General features: G+C 39.1%; 1 protein-coding gene across 3 annotated transcripts in view; it reads left to right on the top strand.

The window, feature by feature from the left end:
* PITPNC1 (phosphatidylinositol transfer protein cytoplasmic 1) overlaps positions 1-14,871 on the top strand; it is a 360,189-nt gene extending 345,318 nt beyond the window's left edge. For all 3 annotated transcript variants that reach the window (XM_021000755.2, XM_078155882.1, XM_021000756.2), the window contains one exon: positions 14,533-14,871. In XM_021000755.2, coding sequence (XP_020856414.1) covers positions 14,533-14,846 — 314 coding nt within the window. In that variant the 3' untranslated portion in view covers positions 14,847-14,871. The remainder of the gene's footprint in view (positions 1-14,532) is intronic.
* The last annotated feature ends 1,271 nt before the right edge of the window (positions 14,872-16,142 follow it).

Raw genomic sequence — 16,142 nt, 5'->3', positions numbered from 1 at the left:
ATTCAGATGGAAATATTGGCTCTTTTAAGGATGATCTTTCCCCCCAAAAAAATGGAGTCTTCCCAAAATTTGGATTCCTTTCTGCTCACTCATATAGACAAAGACTTACATTTTTAGGATGTCCCACACCGAAGAGACCCTGGGTGACTTCTCCCTCTCTATGCCTATCCTATATCAACGGGAACAAACACAGGTACCCTCCCAAAGTTCAGTCTTGACCTAAATGGGCTTAAAGGTATTTTTTTAAAAATTTCTCTTAAATGGTTTCTATTGCTGTTTAAAAGGAAGAAAGCAACTGAAATTTTTTTGCTTTTATTTTCCAAATAAAGTAGGGAAGAATTTAGATGAATAAGATGAAATGCTTTGAGAACTTATGATGCATGGGGGAAAATCATTTTTAATATGATAGGTTTTTTAACTTGAAAATGACTTCTTAGTATTTCTTAAGCTATATTTATGTTTAAGTAATATTAATAAAATAATAAGGAACCCAGACTATAAAGTGCTAACATTGATAAGAATGTATTTTTAATTGATTAATGAGATGTATATGAACTTATCATGAAGTAATATTTCTTATTCTTTTGCTTTTACCTTAACTTTCTAACAAAAGAGCATGCTCTTTGCTTGGCCAGACTGCTTTTTAACACCCTGATACTTATATTGCTTGTGGATAACTTCTCTGATTGAAGATAATGATGGGGGGGAAGAGGAAGAAATCATAGGCAGAATAAAATAATGACTAAATCGTTAAAAAAAAATTCACTTAAAAAAAACTGAATCAAATGTGCCTGGAGACACATGCAGCCACATTTTATCTTGGCTGGGTATCACATTGAATCACATCAAAAGCTTCTGGCAAGTCTGCCCTTGGTGAGTGAAGCGAATCTCACATGACACATGGCATGTTAAAAAAAGACACAAAGCCACATGATACAGAAAATATTTAAGGGAAAATTCTAGCTGTGAATGCCCACTCTAAATTTCCACCAAGCTACTTAGGGATCTGGGTAGTAGATGTCTTTTGTTACCATCAAAACGTCTGTTGGATTCGACTTCCTTGTTAAAGGGGCACATGAAAAACTGAAGCTATGGAATTGAGTTAAGCCATATGAGCAAGAAAGAAGTGTCCATAGTTGTAAATTATGGAAAAGAATGCCAAGAAGGGCATAGGATACATTTATACATTGCACAGGTCAGAGAGGAGTACCTTGTTCAGTTCTTTGCTAATTAGGTTAGAAGTCAAGTGCCCAGAAATCAGCTGGTTAACAATAACCCCAAAATCATAATTGTGTCACAGCAGAGATAAAACTATCTTCAAACAGACGAGGTGACATGAAGTTTATTATCAAGTGGTTCTATCTGACATAGGCCTGCATGATCTGATACCATGTATTCTTTCAGAGAACTTGCACCCCCCCAAAAAAAATCCAAAGTTAGTTAGAACTTCTGACATTTGTGAACAAAAATAATTTCCCTATCTTCTAAAGCATGTCTTCTCTAGCAATGAAAATGTCTTCTTGTTGTTAAGTGCATTGCATTAAGGAAAATGATATTAAAGTGTCTTTCAAAAGGGTTCTGGAAGGTAAGTTAAAAAAAAAACCAAACAACCCAACTACCCAGAAGTATTTCTGACCCTCTCTTTTGGAGGGGATCTTCTAAAAAAAACCATTTTAGAAGATCTTTGTCTCTAGCGCTACCCACATATCAACACTTTCCATCTAGCTCACTTCACAGATACCTCGAAACAATTTCCACTCTTCTCACACTTCCTTTGACTTAACCTTTCACTCCACCCCACCCCACCATTCCCCGGCTGGTTCAGCTAACTTTATGACTCATGTTTCATAAAGTTAGTGGATTCCCTGCTTTATGAAATCCTCTTTGGCTTATGCAACACTACTGCCTTTCCCTTAAAACACTCCCTCTGAAAGTTTGCTTTTAATAATGGAAGTTGCCACCATCTTGACCTTCTTTCAGATATGACAATGGATGATGTTCGGGAATACGAGAAAAACATGCATGAACAAACCAACATTAAAGTTTGCAATCAGCACTCATCTACTGTGGATGACATAAACAGCCTTGACAAAACAAGTGTATGTAGATTTTTTTCAGCATATCGCCCATCCCTTCACCATATATACTTATTATATGTCCACTGAAGAATTACAAAAACACTTCTTTCCTAACTTTCCACAAACAGAATACACAGAAACCTCAGTGCTTTTGGTAAGGAATTCAAACCACCTCTCAATTGGGCAGTGACAGCTTGGGGACATTGCTAGCATTTTGATTGCTTTAAGGATACTTAACATTTGGGTTGTTGCATTAATCATAAAATTGTATTGAAGATGGAAGGTGAAAACTTGCAGCTAAGTGGAAAATCCTACACTAAGACAGAAGAAGGGGAAAAACCAGCATTTCACTGGTCCAAAATCTTACTCTGGATGATGGGTTTTTATAATGCAATGAACTCCTGATTATCTAAAGGCCGGTAGCACAGATGATCAGAAACATCAAATGATGTTTGATCACTCAGGTTTGTTTGAATATGCCATGCAACTTTTTGTACCTGTTTGACTTTGTTAGATCTGTTGCCTTAGACTGATCCTGGAATTATTCAACCTTTCACACATCCACACTGGCCGAGAAGAGATGGGGGAAGTGATCTGGATATATGCTAGGTAGTGAAGTAAATCTACCCTTAGGTAACAAAACAAAAAAAAAAGTTCACAGATTTAGTAATTTACAAATGAGTAGTAAAGACCAGGCTAATTTAAGTTAATGTTTTGTAGAGAGGCAGCTTTAGAGTCAAGAAGTGAGTTGTCCTATCTCCAACATATACTGGCTGTGTGACAATGGACAGGTTACATAACCTCTCCTTGCTCCCAGACCATACTCCAGTATTATAACTTACAGGCAAGTTGCTGATCTGTCTCGGTGGAAGGAATTTTCACTCTGGGTGTTTCCTACATTGATGAAATCACAGCTGCAGACCAAAAAACCCACTAATGTATCAGCCCCTGAAATGTGTAGTTTGTAAATGTATAGTTCTCACTCAATTAGTTATGCTCAGGTAGGGAAAGAGGGACAGATCTTTTTTTAAAGGACAATTCCAACATCATTTATATATCTCTGAAATCCTCAAAGATCCTAGCTAAGGCATACAGGTAGATAAACCCACAGGTGTGCCCACTTGCCAGGTATTGTGGCCCAGCCATTACATGGTTTAGTAACCCAGCTCCCACTCCCCACCACTCAACCTCTAGACTACCACATACAAACCACAAAATAAACAATGTGTTTTGGGATAATTAAAAGTTGATTTTAGTCATCAGTGAGCCCTTTGGATCTACAAAGACCTTCTTTGTTGGCACTCTGGCCTTTTATTGTTACTGAATAAGCCTGTGTGTGTGTGTGTGTGTGTGTGTGTGTGTGTGTGTGTGTATTCTTGGAGAGGTTCCTTATTCTTCATTGGATTCATGCATTCCTGTTAAATGCATGTGAGAGAATCTAACGTTGGATTAGACCTGATTATCTGTCTCCCTTTTTTGTGCATTGTTTGATAATGCAGGAGACCATTGAAAAGAAGCTTAACTAGTTTCTCTCTCAATTTAGGGTTATGGAAGGATTTTGTTTTGTTTTGTTTTATTTCATTTTGCCACTGTGTTACCATAAAGTAGAACCTCTACGGTAAAATAAAGTGTTGTTTGGAAGACTGTTTTCAGTCTAAGTCAATAAAAATTTCTTAGGTACTCACCGTGCTTGCCATAGGTCTTGGAGGACCAGAACAAAAACCAAACGGTTTATATTGTATGTTTTTAAAAGAAAGCAAAACACATAGCTGCTCATCTCATCTCAGGAGATGCTTATAAATGAATGCCCACATAGAGTGTGCATAGGCCAAAATTAGGCCATACACAAACACAGTGTAGCTTCTAGCTGGCGCAATCCAGTGGGAAGATGCCCACAGGTAGATGATCTGGAATTCAGTCTGGGTCCTCTTGGGAACATATTAAGACTGCCCTGCCTACCTCTTAGAGAGATTCTCAGACCTCATGTGCAGGATTATGCAGGCCTGGGAAAGGAGGGGAGAAAAAGCCTCAATTTTAAAAAATACTTTGGTACTAGGTACTATGATTGAGTGCTTTATTATGCCATATCGGAAAGGACCCACATGCCCACAATAAAATGGCCCTGGTTCAGTGTCTCATGATTCAGGAGGAGCAGTAATCGAAAAGAACTGATCCCTTTCATGCCAAGATGGCCCAACATAAGCCCCAGGGTTCCAGTCACCCAAGAGTCATGGTTCCCCTGGAGGGGGGAAGGGGGAAATCCCATGAGTAAAACCAACAAGCATGTCCTATCAAGCCTAAGGACCTAGCGCTTGGAATGGAGGGACAGGGCACCCTAAGGAAGGAACACCATTCTATAGTCCTCGTGGTCATATAAAACCTGAGGAGGCAAATACTCCATCTTCAAAAGGAAGTAGATGCTGAGAGGGCTCATGCATAGTCTGGGAGACTCCACCTTTGACTCTTGAGGAAGTTAAGGGCTAGTGAAGGCACAGTCAGCCTGCAGCCTCAGGTCAGAGCAAACCTGCTCTCTCTCTCACCTCTCCCCCCATACATACACAAATGAAAAGGATCCTGCTCAGTCACTAGCGTCATATTAACCACAAACAGTTGTAAGATACAACCAAAGACCTGTACTGCTTAAGAAATAGATTCCAGCACTGGCCAGGGGAGAAGTTGCTTTCCTGGCTCCTTTCGCTGTGGAACAAAGGCACACGCCATGCTAAGTTAACCAAAGGGGGGAGTTCACAGATCTAGACTTATAAGCAATGGACCACTTACTTCACATTCAAATCAAAAGGATCCCAACCATAGTCCTACCCACATTAGAGTGGTTAAGGTCTGAGTGCTTACTCCTCTTTTTGTTGTATTCCTTGGAATTTTGTAAAGTTGAGGATCATATTTTTTTTCCCATAGTCTGTCTCATCTGTGATCCAGTGTAATCAGGGAGTGTTTCAAAGCAAAGCATATGGGAAATAGATTTTAAATCACCAACTCCAAACCATTTATGAATTAGGTCAAAATTATGTCCCATCCGCAACCAATACAGAAGGAGTTAGTAGAACTATAGAATCCCCAAAGAGGGAGCAGATTTTTCTGGAAATTAAATTAGACCATCATTCTGACTCCTGGGTGGGAATTTCCTTCCAGATGTGTTGGATCTTAAAAAATAATAACAATATTAATAATAATAACAAAGCCTCGACCCATCTTTCTCAGTGAAGTCAGATTGAGCCCAGACCTCCTGGAAAGAACTCTGCCCACCTGAAACCCCATTTGTCATCACCAGTGGCAACCTCATGATTTAGGGCATGGTGATTGCTTTGCTCCCAAACCTGAGGGGCAGAAGGTTATATGATGGGGTATACAATGGCAAGAGCCAAATACACCTAGACTGGGTGTAGCCACACCATGCCCTACAAAGGGAAGAGGCGGCTCCACCCCAGGGGGATGGTCAAATAAGTGCAAGAGAACAATCTTCTCCTACCTCCCCCATTACTTAGGTTCTAAAATAAAAGGATTTAGAAGGACAAACCACCTCCTCTATTGTCAAATCCTCTTTTTGGGGCTGTATTAATTTTATTTTCTAAATTTGAGTGCGAAATAAGAGGTCTGTTGTTAACCTGTCTATGCTTGTGAATTTTCCTTTGGTTAACAGCTTGGGTAAAAGTTAGGTACTAGCTATTCCAACCATGACAAGTGCTCCGGGATGAAGGGATAGAAGAAAAATCCCCAGTAGATGTGGTACCTCATAGCCTAGGGGAGGGCTGATAAATAAATGTTCAGCAACCAGTTAGTTCTTAGAAAAAAAGGAGAACGTACTTTGAGAACATTTTTAATTTTAATCTGCATTATTAATAATTAATCGCTTTCTTAAGTTAGACAATCAACAAAGCAATAAATCAAGTCCTGGTTTGTAGTTTGCTGATTTCTGAGGTGTAAGTGCTCACACTGAAAATTTAACAATCCCTCTCTAGAACACCCTCAACCCACCTATTCTTAAATGTTGGGCCTGCCGTCATGGGGTCAGCAGTCATGGACCTAGGCACCCAAGCCAGGGGTAGTCTTTTCTAGGAATACCACTAAGGTCACACTGAATCTTGGGCTTAGCTTCACTCCTCCTTGGTTTGAGCAGATCTAGTCCCATTCTAGACTGACCCTATAAGGGTTGATAAATACTAAGTAGAATAATAGACTCCCCCAGGATGATGATAATATTACTAGTCATCCTAAGCAAAAAAGAATGCTTGTAGGAAAAGGGTGGGAGAAGGATAGCCCTGTTGTTTTTCCCCTTAGCCTAGGTCCATTTCACAGGCCAAGATGGAACCTTTGTGACCACCAGAAAGTGATTTGGGTAAAAAGTCTTTAGGAGCTTGAGCAGATCTTGTGAGCCTGGAAACATTGAGTGGGTGGCCTTAAGCAGGGACCCCAAATACCAAACAATTCTCTTGTTTCAGCCACAGATAAAGGGCATAGATCTATCATAACAACCATATGGCTTATCTTTCACAGGTCACTTCTGTGTCAGCCAATATTTGTAAATTGAATTGTGTTAAGTGTATTTACTTCCTGTGCACCTACCACCATTTGCAGTAGTGACCTTGACTACCCAGATGGTGGGGACAGAGGATCTTTGAGTAGATTGTGGTAAGACAAAATTTGACCACAGGACAACATGCATGGTATGCTTGCCCTCCCCCCTTCTCCAGGTGGAAGATAGAAGATGCAGGTGTGGGCCTTTGCTGGGGCAGCCACCTGAAGGGGAAAATCTTCTTTGCCCTTCAGATTGGCCCTCACACCATGCAGAACAACAAGGTGGGCTGCTTTTATCCTGGGCTATTGACCAGAAAGCTGGGAGCCATGCTTTATAAAAGAACTGCAGTAAATTATTGTGTCTGTGAGGCCTTTATTGGACCAAATCAGAAAGACTCAGTTCCTACCCATAGCAGAGTGGTTGAATTCTGAATGCTTAACTACTGTTCTTGTGTTCCTTGGAATTTCATAAAATTGAGGATTGTTCATTTTCTTCCATGGCCTGTCTCATCCATGATCCTAATATAATCAGGAATGTTTCAAAGCACAGGCTGTTCCTTATATCAAGTATAGGTGGGAAATATATTTTAAGTCACCAATTCAAAACCATTTCAGAATTAGCTTAAAATTATGCCTTAATAATATCCATGAAGTGACAAGAAGGAGGTGACATAATTGCTCCCACACATTTTAAGAAGTTTCAGTGTATTCAAAGAGAGTATTAATTCTAATAGACTGCATCATTTTCTGCTGTGGCATGTAAAAATCAAACCTTGAGTATTTTTGATAGATTCTGCCCCCTGCTGGACAAGTGCAGTAGAGGGACATATTCAAGCCACTTCTTTAGGAAGTCATTTATTTTAGAGAAAAATATCCAGTTTCCGTGGGATAGAATCACAGGATCATAGATCTAAGAGGGAAAAGGGACCTCAGTTGACATCTAGAACAACCTCTTCCTTTCTTTTTTTTTTTCAATGTGAACATCTATACCTCAGAAATCACCAAAGAGGAAGCTTAGGCCCAGGGAAGTTCAATAACATTTTTTCAATCACAGGTATGAAATGTGAGAAATAGAATTAAAACTTATATCCTACTGCCTCCTCAAATACTATCCTTTAATCTCTTTATTACCTTCCTTATTCGTTAATAAAAACAGTAGGTATATGGTAAATGAGGCTCTATTTCCTTGATACCTACATAACGTATCGATTATCAGCTGCCTGTTGGACACTTCAAATTAGCTGTCTCAGAGACATCTCAAACTCAGCGTATCCAAAAAGAACTCATTACCTTTCTTCCAAAACCCACAATTTCTGTTGAGGGCACCACCATCCAGTCTCCCAGGTTCACAATCTTGGTGTTATCCTGGGCTCCTCAATTCCCCCATGCTCTATGTGTCCAGTCAGTTGCCAAATCTTGCCATTTTTACCTCCACAAATATTTTGCAACTATCCCTTTCTTCCCCTTCTCACTATATATGCAGTCAAGTACCTTAGTTCCAGCCCTCCTTGACTCACCTGGACTATTGCGGTAGCCTTCTAATTGATCTCCTTGCCTCCAGTCTCTTCCCCACTTTAATTTGTCCTCTACACAGTTGCCAAAGTTCAGGGTGTAGACCTGATCATAGGCCTCTCAGTAAATTCTGGCTGTTCCTTACTGCTTCTAGGGTAACAATATAAACTCTGTTTGGCTTTGAAAACCCTGCAGAGTCTGGCACCAGTCTATATTTCCAGACTTACTATGAATTGCCTCTCTTCATGAGCTCTCTACTTCAACCAAACTGGCCCATTTGTTGTTTCCCAACTCAGTATTCAATTTCCCATCTTAGTGTATTAGAAGATACCTTCCTTCCTTCAGATTCCATGTCCTACAGGGGAGCCATTCCTGATTCCCCCTACTTGGTAGTACTCTTTCTCTGCCTCAAAATATCTTGCAGGGGCAGCTAGGTGGCACAGTGGATAGAGCACCGGCCCTGGATTCAGGAGGACCTGAGTTCAAATCTGACCTCAGACACATACCACTTACTAGCTGTGTGACCCTGGGCAAGTCACTTAACCCCATTGCCTAGCCAAAAACAAAAACCCCAAACTCAAAATGTCTTGTACTTCAAGAGAAGGTAAGCTTCTTGAGGACAAAGACTATTTGTTTGTTGACTTTTTATCCCTGGCTCCTAGCAAAGTGATTTGGGCATTGTGGTGATGTGGCCCTTCACTGTTTTCAAGTAGACTAAAATGTTACGGGGAATATTGGCCCAAGAGACATCAGGAAGGATGGGAGACACTTTAAAATTAAATTCTGAATACACAAAGGGAAATAATTCCAGTGAGGAAAATGAGATTTGTCTGAAGAGACCAATATGGATGGACTGAGAACTAACTCAGATTTTTTTCAAGATGGCAGCAAAGCCAGGGAACAGGCTAAAGTTACTGGCACATTCTGTAAAAAAAAAAAAATAGTATTAGGAGTCCTTAAGCTCAGAATGAGCTAGCCAAGGAAGGTAAAGACAACAAAAAGGTTGAGGTCTTTTTGCCATATAGAAAAGGAAGATTAAAAAAGAGATAAGACTTTTGTTCAGGGTAGGAAGAAGAAGAGGGTTAGAGGTGACCAGATTATTGTAAATGACAGCAGAGCTACTCAGTCTTATTTTGCTTCTGTTTCCTTTGCCAAGGAAAATGACCTTTGCACAAGATATGACAGGACAATTAACAGAGAGCTGATCATTAATAAAATTGAGTAGATAGTAAGAAAGTACCTAGTTGCTCTTAATGGATCCAAGTCACCTGGCCCAGTGGAACCACATCCTTAGGTACTGAAAGAACTGGCAGATGTGATTGCTGAGCCGTTATCAGGGAGATCTTAAAAGTCATGGGAAATGGGAGAGCTGCTATAAGATCTAGAAAAGGGAAAATTATGTTCTGATATTTTTTTTAATTTTTTCAAAAAATTTGGCATTCTCTAGGCCAGTGAGGAAGACTGATCCCTAGAGAATTTCTAGATGGATAACTAAAGAGATGGCTAGCAACCTCTAGAAAGGAAAGCAATGATTATAAAGAGCCAATAAGGGTTCAATGAAGAACAGGTCATGCCAGAATAAATTAATTTCCTTTTTTAACAGGATTACTGAACTAGTAGGTGAGGGGTAGATATAGTTTACCTAGATTTTAGCAAAATCTCTCCTACTAATTCCTTCAGAGAAGATAGAGAGATGACAACTAGACAATAAATATAATCAGAAGTGGCTGGAACGTGGGATTGAGAAAGTTGTTGTTAATGATTCAATGTCATCATGGCAGGAAGCCCCCAGTGGAGTACCTCAAGGATCTATACTTGTCCCTGTGCTATTAAACATTTTGATCAATAATTTGATTAAAGGCATAGATGGTGTACTCATCAAATTTGGAAGATGACACAAAGCTAGAAAGCATAGTTAACGCAGAAAACAATAGAGTCACCTCCATCCAATCTTAACTGCTAGCATTGTACTAAATCTAGTAATATATTTAAAGTAACCAGGTGGCACACTGAATAGACTCCTTGACTTGGAATCAAGAAGATCTGAGTTCAAATCCTGCCTTAGATACTACCTTTTTTTTCCTTTTTTTTATTTTAGGCAATTGGGGTTAAGTGACTTGCCCAGGGTCACACAGCTAGTAAGTGTCAAGTGTTTTGGTCTGAGGCCGGATTTGAACTCAGGTCCTCCTGACTTCAGGGTCGGTGCTCTATCCACTGCACCACCTAGCTGCCCCTACTTGCTACTTTTGTACACCCTGTACATTTACCCTCTCTCTGCCTCAGTTTCCTCATGGGTAAAATGAGGATGATAATAATAACCTCTGTCTTCCAGGAGGATCTCCTCCAAAATAGGAGATATTTTAAAGGACTTTTGAAACAGTAAAACATTATATAAATGCTAGCTATTCCTATTAATTATTTTTATTACAAGCTGAAGTTCAATAGGGATAAATGTAGTCTTAGGTACACAAAAATCAGCTTCACAAGTACAAGATTGTGTCATGGTTGGACAGCAGTTTGAAAAATGTCTAGGAGCTTTAGTTGACTGCCAATTCAATATGAGTCAACAGTGCAAGATATCTAAAATTTTTAATCTAAAAAATTTAATGTCATCTTGGGCTACATCAAAAAAAGATTACTTTCCTAGAATAAGAGAGTGATAGTCAGGGGCAGCTAGGTGGCGCAGTGGATAGAGCGCTGGCCCTGAAGTCAGGAGGGCCTGAGTTCAAATCTGGCCTCAGACCAAACACTGACATTTACTAACTGTGTGACCCTGGGCAAGTCACTTAACCCCAATTGCCTAAAAAAAAAAAGAAGAAGAAGAAAAAAGAGAGCATGATAGTCCCTCTGTACTCTATCCATATCAGGATTCATCCGTTGTTATAGGAGTCTAAAGACATTGCTAAATTGGAAAGTGACCAGATTAGGGCAACCAGGAGAAGAAGGTTCTTGAATTCATGTCATGTGAAGATGGGTTGAAGGATCTGGGCATGTTTAACCTTAAGAAGACTCAAAAGGAACATGATAACTGTTCAAGTATTTGAAAAGTTGTCATGTAGAGGATAGAACCCAGAGCGGTGAGTTGAAGTGTCAAAGAGGCATAGTAAAGCTAAATGTCAGGAAAAAGTTGCTAACAATTGGACTTCTCCAAAAGTGGAATGACTTGTCTCTGGATGTGGGTAGTTCCAAGAGTGTGCTGTAAATGTTATTAACCAGCTCTTTAAAAAAAAAAGTATACACATGACTCACTTTTAAGTCTAATCTGCATCGTTAACATTTTCTCCATCATTTTCTTAATCAATGAAACAATAAATCAAGCCCTAATTTGTAACATTTACTAATTTCCAAGGTGTAAATATACACACTAAAAATTTAACATTTGGCTTTAGAGAATTTTATGTTAAGGGTGGGATCCCTTCTACCTCCCAGATTCTGTGACTCTGATCTGTTGAATCAGTGTAATACCTTTAATTTGGAGCAACACTATAATATTGTAACTCTTAGTGTTATATAGTTGCTCAGCAGTTTGTCTGAAAAAAAAATGTGGGAGTCTCAGTGGACTGCAAACTCAATATTATGAACAGTTTGAGCCAAGAAAGGCTCAATTAGTAAGAACTCATAGGAATTGTGAGTTGGGCTAGCCAATCAGGACAAGGTTTCAGTGGTCAGGCAATATCTGGTTCCACCAAACACCAGTTTGCAGAGAGAGAGAGGAAGAGACTTTTGAGAAGAGAAAGAGGGATACAAGAGAAAATTGAGCAAGTGTAAAAGCAAAAGGGCAGCTAGGTGGCGCCATAGTGCATAGCCTGGAGTAAGGAAGACGTCCTCTGAGTTCAAATCCAGACTCAGAAGCTAGCTGTGTGACCCTGGTAAGTCACTTAACCGGTTTGCCTCAGTTTTCTCATCTTTAAAATGAGCTGGAGAAGGAAATGGCAAACCACTTTAGTATCTCTATCAATAAAACCCCAAATGGGGTCATGAAGAGTCAGACAAGACTGAAAACAACTGAACAACAATAAAAGCAAAACATATCAATAACATTTTAGTTTCTTTTTAATCTAGGTAAAAAAAAAATGAGATATATAGAAAGAACTGATAGGCTTGTAAGCCTCTAGCTATCTAACCTCACTACATTTAATTCTGATTGAAACTGATTTTCTAGAGACATATTTATCACATGGGGGGGAATTGGTACCCACTTTTTTTTTAACCTTTAATTCTATTTCTTGGCCTATGGAGTTGTTTTATTTTATTGGTTTTGTGTTTTGTTGTCTTGTTGTTTTTTGATTAAACAGCAAACTGAGGAAACGACAATTTGTAAGTTGACACGTTCTGAGTTTTAGGGTTTTTGTTGTTTTTTGGTTTGTTTGTTTGTTGTTTTGTTAAGACTGGGTCTTCATATTTTGTCCAGACTAGAAGTACAGTAGCCACTCACAGGTCCAATTCCAGTACTGACTAGTACAGGAGCTGTGACCTCTGTTTCCACCCTGGGTTGGTTCACCACTCTTTAGACAGACCTCTCCTGGGGACTCACCATTTTTGTGCCAGACTTAATACAGACACCCAATCAGCAGCTTGCCACACTGCTGCTGCACTGATAGGGTGAAGAAGTAATTAGAATTGTGACAATTTACACATAAAATTAAGCAGTATTTCTAAAGTGGCCATATTATTATTCCATTTTATTTATGCTCTGATACTTCACTTGTGCAGAGGGATGTGCTGGTAAATATTTAACAATTGGCTATCTGGTGGCACACAACACACTTTTATGTTTAATTTACATCATTAACATGTTCTCTATTGCTTTCTTAAGTCCACACAACCAATAAAATAAACCAAACTCTGCTTTGCAGAATTTTCCAATTTTTGAGGTGTAAATGCTCCCACTGAAAATTTAACAGTGAGTTCGTAGGTTTCGTGCTGGCTTCAGCATACTCCTGCCTAGTCCCTCTTAACTATACAGAACAAAGCCAGAAACCAGGAAGTTAGAAAGCAGTCTCTGGGCAGCCAGTGACACAAATCCCATCCCTTTCACTCACAGGAAAACCCCTTACTCCCATGGTTTCCTTTTCAACTGGGTTTCCGTAAGCTTGACTGACCTCAGTGCCTAACAGTGTGTTTTCCCAGCCAGGTGTTTTGCAAATGGTGGTGGTGGTGATTGGTAAATATGGAAGGTTATCTGAATTCCCTTGTCTATAGGTGATCAGAGGCAGCATAATTGGAAGGAAGAGAAAGATCTGAAATTAGAGAGAGGTATAGTAATAGTCCCAGGAAATGATGTTTGAGAATGAGAAAGGTTACTGAAGGATAATAAAAGAAGAGGCCCAACTCAAAAGCCCAAGAAGTCTGGGGACATTTACTGTAAGGATAAAAAGCATCACACACCCCTCCCCCAAGACCAAGCATCACTACCTTGTTGCCTATACCCTAATAAATAAATGTTCATGAATAATGATGGCAAGTCATGAAGAAAAGATTGTTATGTCCTACATGCTTTGAAAGAAGGGAGGGTAGTGTATATTTTAGAAATGTTTCTGTTAAAAATCAGGACTTAAAAAAAAGTTTTACTGCTTTAAAGGGTAAGTTTTATTTATCTAGAAAATTCAGATATATGGAATACTTCCTTCCCTGACATGGCTATATTATTTCTTGAGTTCCAAATCATGATTTTAGGGGGATTGGGTTGACTTTTTTCAAAAAAAGATCAATACCCATCGAATAATCCTTTGCTGATGTTGGTTTTTCCCTATTTTTTTTAAAATTTGGATATCCTGAGAAATGTTCCGGTTTTAGAGATAGCAAGTTCTTTTCATTGCAAGGTGGATCAGTTAACACATAGGTGCGAAGAGTGTTGGCAAAGCACAGATTTTCTTCCACTTCACCAATAACCAACCATCAGACCTTTGTACACCATCTTTGTGTGAAAAGGACACATTATGAAATGTGCTGTGATAATTTTTTTAAGTGAATAATTGATCTAACTCGACAAAAATATTCCTATCAGTATAGTTAGTTGCTATATCCATCAAACCCTTGACCTCCCATTTAGGAAGAGATGACTAGATCTTCACACACACACACACACACACACACACACACGCAAACACAAACGTGTTATTTCTCTCATTTCCTGATAGAGTCTTATTTTTCATGTTTGGAAAATACATTGAGAAGTATCCTGGGAAATCTGAGTAAGTATTCGGAAAAACTGCTCTGGTTCTGGGATACCTGGTTGTGCAAAAAACCCAAGCAACTGATACTTAGGGGAGGCTCTTTCTCTCTTGATTTTTCATCTGGACAGATCCCATTAAAATAGAGGCAACAGATTTACCTTTGAAATGGGTACAATGAATAGAAGTCGATCTTATAACCAACTAATTGTTTGCCTTTTTTTTTTATATTGAAGACATGACAATGGATGAAGTCCGAGAGTTTGAAAGAGCAACTCAGGAAGCCACCAACAAGAAAATTGGAGTTTTCCCACCTTCAATTTCGATCTCCAGCATTTCCCTGCTGCCTTCTGCAATCCGCACTGCTCCTTCTAGTGCTCCGTCTACACCTCTCTCCACAGACCCTCCAGAATTCTTAGCAGTTCCCAAAGATCGACCTCGAAAAAAATCTGCCCCAGAAACTCTCACTCTTCCAGACCCTGAGAAAAAATCTACACTGGATTTACCTGGTGTACATTCTGCAGACAAGCCATGTCAGTCCCAAGAGTAACAATGAATAAAATTTCATGGTTTTTTGGGTGTTTTTTTTTCTTTTTTTCTTTTTCTTTTTTGGTGGGGTTTTGTTGGTATGGGGATTTTTGGGGGTTGTTTTTTTTAATTTTAGGATTCTTCTGATAGAGAAAAACTGCTTTGTTACTTACTCAGACTTGTTCCTTCAGATCTCTCAATGAGCATGCATGTGATTATGTAATTCCACATATAATCTGAATTCCAAAGTACACCATACAGCATCCATAGTACATGTCAGGAAATAGTCTGATGATAAATTGCAAAGGACAAAAGGAATCTTCTGTTTTAATAATTATAAGCCAGGAAATAGATTCTGATATCAATATGCGATTAAATTGATAAGGATTCCAAGGGTAAACAAATGAATACTCAGTGAAAAGGAAGAAAGTCCATTCTCTTCCCATTAAACCTGAATTTCTAAAAATACATATATTGAACAGTCTCAGGCTTGACATACTTAATTGTTAAACTTTGAACTGATTTTCACCAGTACTTGAACACCCACAGTGATTGTCCAGATTCATATTTTGTTTAATCTGACTCAGGATTTGGGGCCTAATTAACTCTTTAAACTTTAAAAAAAAAAAGTATTGACATACTAAGGCTCCAAGTGCAATTATTGATAATTGACTTTATGGCCATTAATCCTATTTATACCTTACGCAGAATTTGTAATGGAAAAAGATTCCACTTGTTTCTACCTTTTAATAACTTTCCCTTATGCTCTCTTATGGCCTCCAACTCTAGCTCTTGCTTGAATGAAAGAACCCTTAATTGACTGCTCTGGTATGATGTAGGAATTAGAAGGCTTAGGTGAAACCAACCCCTTCATTCTCTAAAGTCTCCATCCTCTGACTTTTGGACTCAAGTTACCCACTAAAGATGTCAAAGTTCCACATTAGCAGAATGGAACTGATAGATCATTGTACCAGTAGGGTTTTATCAGAAATATAGAGGGTAAGGTAATAAATATGTCGATAAAGTCCTGTGGGGGCAGCTAGGTATTGCAGTGGATAGAATACTGGCCCTGGAGTCAGGAGGACCTGAGTTCAAATCCAGCCTCAGACATTTGACACTTATGAGCTCTGTGACCCTGGGCAAGTCACTTAACCCCATTGCCTAGTCAAAAAATAAAATAAAGTTCTGTGAAAGAGTCCTAAAAATACCTTTTTTTGGGTTATTTTCTGCTTCCCATTTTCTTCCATTGTGGGTACTTGGTAATAGCTACCCCTCCCTAAGACCTCTTATCCATCCTCCCACCTTGTAAAACTGTCAT

This window comes from Phascolarctos cinereus, unplaced genomic scaffold, assembly GCF_003287225.1.
Source record: "Phascolarctos cinereus isolate Bilbo 61053 unplaced genomic scaffold, phaCin_HiC Scaffold_5;HRSCAF=322, whole genome shotgun sequence".
Classification (NCBI taxonomy): Eukaryota; Metazoa; Chordata; class Mammalia; order Diprotodontia; family Phascolarctidae; genus Phascolarctos; species Phascolarctos cinereus.
Note: the sequence above shows the minus strand (reverse complement) of the source record. Positions and strands in the feature narration are given on the sequence as shown.